The 6000-nt window shown below is 41.8% G+C and overlaps 1 protein-coding gene across 1 annotated transcript in view; it reads left to right on the forward strand.

Moving 5' to 3' along the window:
- Adgrv1 (adhesion G protein-coupled receptor V1) overlaps positions 1–6000 on the forward strand; it is a 469943-nt gene that overhangs the window by 50034 nt on the left and 413909 nt on the right. The window contains exons 23-24 of the mRNA XM_051172399.1: positions 1187–1389; positions 5217–5346. Coding sequence (XP_051028356.1) covers positions 1187–1389; positions 5217–5346 — 333 coding nt within the window. The remainder of the gene's footprint in view (positions 1–1186; positions 1390–5216; positions 5347–6000) is intronic.

Below are 6000 nucleotides of genomic sequence, written 5' to 3' on the forward strand. Positions count from 1 at the left end.
GAGGGGGTGAGGACAGCATTTACATGTAAGGACACATGTTTAAAATGTAGTTAGGAATTATGCTACACTCATTTACCATGTTTAGTAAGGTGGTGGTTATTGGCTCGTCCAAGATCCACTTTACTGGGTATTGGCTTGGTCCGCAGTACCAGGCATGATTTGCTTTTTGCTGAGAGGGTTTTAGGGCCAATCAGAAAGCCTTTGGTTACTGCCAGGGCATGCGGCCACTGCTCCTCCCGTAGGATTGCTGTGCCATAGTGGTGGTTGCTGTGGTTGATTGGCATCAAAGTGGGGTAGGACTATTGGTTGCTTCCCTCTTACACTCTTACTATTTGACATGATAAAGGCTTAAAAACAATTATGAGTCTAGCTTCTGACATTTCTATGACACGACCAGACGTCTTTTTGGGGGAGGATTTATTTATTTAATTTATTCAGATTACAACTCAATTGTTATCCCATCACTTGTATCCTCCCGTTCCTCCCTCCCTCCCGCTTTCACTCTATTCCCCTCCCCTATGACTGTGACTGAGGGGGACCTCCTCCCCCACTATATGGTCATAGGGTATCAAGTCTCATCTTGGTAGTCTGCTTATTCTTTCTTTGAGTGCCACCGAGCATCCCCACGATCAGACATCTTACTCACCAACATAACTGCCTAAACATGAGCTAAGCAAGGATGGTACCAACACACATGCTAACATAGACAGGGCAAATCTCCTAAGCCTCAACCATTTACAGAGAACTGCAGGCAACCAGGGATGCTGAGTGGAAGAAACAGTTTTCCCTATGAAAGGTCATACCAATTGGTTATTGAATACCAAATAGTCAGCTTGGAATACTTACACACACACAGTTAGCATTATACAGACTGAATAGGTTGTATTTAAGAATATATATTGCTATGTATTCACATAGCAACAATTAATGAAAAAAGAGGCTATAAATTTGAAGATCAGCAAGGAGGAAGGAAAGGGAAGGGAAAATGATATAATCATATTATTATATCAAAAATAAAAAAATTATTTTAAAAAGTTATGAGAAAAACACTTTGCATTAAAAATATGTTAATTAACTCTGTTAAAATCTGTTCCGAGTGAAACTCCTCAGGCCTTTAGCCCGTGGTAGAAATGATTGTAAAAGCTTGCTTCAGATGACTGTGAGCCTCTGTCTCTGCCTCTGCTAGGCTTGCTGCAGTTCTCCACAGGGCCGCCTCCTGAGCCTGAAGATGCAATGAGTCGGCCTGCTAGTAGCGTGCCACACGTCACAGTGCAGGAAGAGGACGGAGAAGTCCGCTTACTGGTCATTCGTGCACAAGGACTGCTTGGCACGGTGACTGTGGAATTTAGAACAGTGTCCTTGACAGCGTTCAGTCCGGAGGACTACCAGGTGTGTATCACTAGGATTTTTAAATGTCTTCTTTTTATGTTATGTGTATGGGCGTTTTGCCTGCATGTATGTTTGTGCACCATCCCCACTGAGACCAGAAGAGAGCTGCAGGCCCCCTGAAACCAGAGTTACAGATAGCTGAGAGCCAACATGAGAATCCTCAGGAAAAACAAGGGCTCTTAACCAGTGAACCCTTGTTTCAGCCCATCAGTGTGCCCTTTGAAACTGCGTTTGTATCTCTGCATTTAAATGCAATTCTAATGGAGGGTTGGAAGCATCTTACATCGTGTAAGGAGCCTATCAAACAAGAAAATAAACACTGATTTTTAAAAAAATGACCGTGTAAATTTGTGTAGGTTGACAGCTTGTTGCAATGGAACATGGCACTTAGGTAGCTACTGTATTGTACGTTGTACTCACTCTAGCTTTCCCTGTGTGGCTTGCTATAATGGCGTAGCTTTTGATAGGATACATATGAAAATATGGATCTTAACTATGTCAGACTCTCTAAGAAGGTCCACAAGATAAGGTCAAAATTACAAAGACATTATGTGTGCATGTTTTTTTTTTTTTTTTTTTTTTTTTCAATTGTATCAACTTTTTTTTTTTTCTTCAAAGGAGAAGTAATGTGGTGTGGTACTTTAGTTTGGTACTAAGGATTTAGAAATGGGCAGAACCATGTTTTCCCTTGATCTCTACATGTGTGATTGTAGAGACACATCGTATTTAACCTTAGTTTCTTTATCTGGGAAGGGGTGATATATTCGTTGAGCAGGATCACTCTGGAGATGAAACACAGCATTCTATGTGTTGTACATCATACATGATACATACATGATGTATGCAGAGTAACATTCAACCGCCACTGCTGTTTGTAAGGTCAACAACAGTCTTACATAAGAAAGCGATAGGATTTCTTCTTGGGAATCCTTAAAAGAAAAATAATTATGTACTTCAATATTTATTATTTCCAAAATAATTCTTTTTTTTTCAGCTTCCTGTGTTCGTTTCTTGTCCCTCACGTCCCTCTTGTGCCACAATATGTCCCTCCTCTTCCTTGTGAGCCATGGAAGTCTTGGTTAGCAGAATTCCATTACTTTCAGCTCCACTCTGGTCAGCTGTGTATTCATAGATTTCTTTTCTCCAAAAACTCTTTTTAGCTTACGCATGTTTTTCTTCAGCGTGTATCGTGTCTTTAATGAGGCTGACGTTTTCCACAATGTGTGTGTTCTTAGCTTAGTGTGTTTTCTTGAGGCCATACTTGAGGGCTCATGCTCACGGCCTTTAATGCCTGTGTGGCTGAAATAGCCACAGCTTCGGATTTCATTACGCTTTCTGTAATAAATGAAACTCAACAGAAAACTCATGCTGTATTTTGTCGCCGACAGGACGTGTGTGCCCGTGGAGACATTTCTGAGTATCCCAGAGGGGACTGAAGTTATTTTGAGGATGTATATTTTAGTATCCACGTGGCGAGTGATAGCCATCTCTTAAGTCTTTACGCCCACCTGTTTGGATTCCTGTGATTTTATTGTTCGTGTGTTTGGGAACTTCGTACCTGAGTATAATGAGTTTGATCAAACCCAATCATGCTGCCTCTTGGTCAATGTGAATCACATCATTCTCCCTCCCAACTATGTATACTTTTACTTTAAACCTATTGGTTCCATTTAGTGCTGCAAGGATGCGCTTGGGGTAGGACAGCCCATCAGGGGCCATGTCCAGGATAAACCGATGCTCTTTTCCCCAGCAACTGTCAATTGCCAACAAGAAAGAGTTAAATAACTAGTTATCTGTTGAATTGTATGTGTAGGACGTGTCAGGGTTTGTGCCTTGGGAGGCGTGAGTGTGAAGTCGGCTGGGTATAACCAAGAGCTTTATGCTGACTTCTAACGTTTAGGAAGAGCAATGCCGACGAAGCTGGGCAACCCTAGTAGCACCGTAAGATAGGCACCAGGGTTGGGAAGGGCCCAGGTGTTAAAGGAGCTGCAGGAAGGCTGTTTTCTCTCTGATGTGGAGGGCGAGATGTAGTGAGAGAACATAACGTCTGCATAGACAAGGTTACTCAAACCCCTCGCGGTCATACTGCAATGTTGGCTTGTTATGAATATTCTTTACAAGGAGAGGACACACAACGGCATTGTGCACTGGTAAACACTAGGCTGAATTGTGGAGAGTGGGTCAAGTGATGTAGATACCGGATACAGAGTGACAAGTAAGAAGTCCGATTCATGGAGCCAAGGCAAAAAGTGTTTTGAATCAGGCTTGCGCCACAACCCAAGGAAAAAAAGTAGATGGGCTCAGGCCATGCTGTGGAGATAAAATGGCAGGACCTCAGGGCCAAGTGTGGCTGATAGAGCAAAGAAGAGGGTTAAAAATGCTGCGGCAGGATTCAGAGCTATGGAGAGGGTTGGATAAAGCATAGTTTTCGAACAAAGATAGTAAATATGAGACTCTGAGAGAAATGATAAAAAGTTCAGTTGTTAAGTCTGGGTATCAGAGGTTAGAAGACGTATTACCCTACGAGTTGTGCCAGCTACATGGTATTAAAAGCCTGGAGTGGATTAGCTTGTCTCCATGGACTGCCTGGAGAGTGTGATGAACAGCAACGTTTAAAGTCTGTCAGGAAAATGCTAAAGCTGGTAATGAACACTGACGGAGGAACTTGGAACGTAGAAAGAAAAGGAGAGCGTGAGACCATGCAATGCCCCAAAGAGCAAGGTCAGAAATGCTTACTGTGTATGATGCTACAACTTCAAGCAGCTTCCTAAGACGGTCCAATGTCAGTCGGCCATTACAACTGTGGAAATATTCTACCCGATACCAAAGTCTAGGTACATTAGCTACATCTGCACGCCCTATTTCACTTGCTCCAATTGTGATGATTTTAGTAACAGGTAACACCTTTTCACCTCTGTAAAATTTTAGTTAAAATTTGACCAGTATTGGTGAGTATGTCTGCTCACCACAAGCATGGCTAGTGCCCAAGGAGATCAGAAGAGGGCGCAGGTTCCCTCTGAACTGGAGTCACAGATGGTTTTGAGCTGCCACGTGGGCACTGGGGATTGAACCAGGGGTCCTTTGGGAGAGCAGCAGGTAGTGCTCGGATCTGCTGAGTCCCCACCACCCTTTCTAGAATGTTTTCATAGAGTGTGATTGGTCTGGGCTTGTTTATAATCTCAGGCATGTAAAATTGGTGCCGTGCACGTTCTCCACGTTGAATAATTGAAGCACTGGGTGAGTCGGCACTTCAGCCTCTCAGTTAGAGCGGAGACGTTTGCCAGCTGTAGAAGGTAAAATGCAAGCACTCACACAATCTGACAAGAAAATATTAAATGACTCTAAAGTTTATGGCAAGAAGAAAACACGTTTTTCAGATAATGGAAGAGAATTCCCTGTATTGAAACAAAGCAATTCTTTAGAATTTTTAGGTGTCAGCTATGAAAATTTCTTATTTTCTCCCCCTTCTCTCTCTCTCTTTTTTTGATTAATAAGAAAGGGTAAAACAGAAACCTGCTTACTTTATTTAGTTGCGAAATAAGTATTCATTAGGTCTTGGGAAGCATCTCATGTATGGAGCATTTGACTATCATGTGCAAAGTCTTGCCTTCAGTCACCAGCATCAGAAATAATAATGAAAAGCCCACGTATTTCGAATTGATATTATACACGTTCATATTTACTTGTGTGTGTGTGTTTAACTTTTCCCATTTCAGAATTTATGACAGTTTGGCAATACAGTAAACATTTTCATTTTATGATTTTACTCACAGAATAGTGGTAATATGATGGGTAAATCTCACCTGTACGTTTCATTTGTGTTTCAGAGGACTGCTGGCACAGTAGAATTTCAATCAGGAGAAAGATATAAATATATTCCTGTCAACATCACGGACAATTCCATCCCTGAACTGGAAAAGTCTTTTAAAGTTGAGTTGTTAAACCCAGATGGAGGAGGTAAGATTGGTAACATATAAATATCAAATACTTGCTAACCTGCCAACCATGATGCCACTAGATAGTGCCAACTCGAAGGTTCCTTCGAATCTTCCTAGTTCAGTTGTGCTACATGCCAAAACGACTGCTGCCGTTCACACGACTCATTCTAGACCACCAGGTTACTTTCCTTCTTTTGGAAATTTCTTGATGGTTCCACTAGAGCTGTCTGCGGATCTAATGCATGCATCTGTTAGTGTAGTCCGGAGAGAGAATTCTAGGGGAGAGAGGTCTTAAATCTTATCCCTAATTCTGACAGTCAGAAAATGGATTAGCAAAGGTCTTTGTAGTTAAAACTCAGTGCAGGGCAATGCTGTCTGTGGTAAAGTGAAGCTGTTCATGGTATTTATTCTACTCAGATGAGCTTTTTTGTTTTTTTGGTGTGTTTCTTTTCAGAAGTATTAATGTACTCATCGTGTAGGTGCTGTTTAGGCTGTTGTTCAATAGTTCAGTATGGGCTGCGCTGCCTTTGAGTAGGTACAAGCAAGGCAGAGTTTTTCAGGGACATTTTCTTCCACCACAGTGTCTGGCATGATCTGTTTTATCAACATCTGCATTATGTAATAAGGAAAATCATAGTGTAGAAAGCTTTTAAATTGAACGTCAAAGTAGGCC

The sequence above is a fragment of the Acomys russatus genome, chromosome 30 (genome assembly GCF_903995435.1).
Source record: "Acomys russatus chromosome 30, mAcoRus1.1, whole genome shotgun sequence".
NCBI lineage: Eukaryota > Metazoa > Chordata > Mammalia > Rodentia > Muridae > Acomys > Acomys russatus.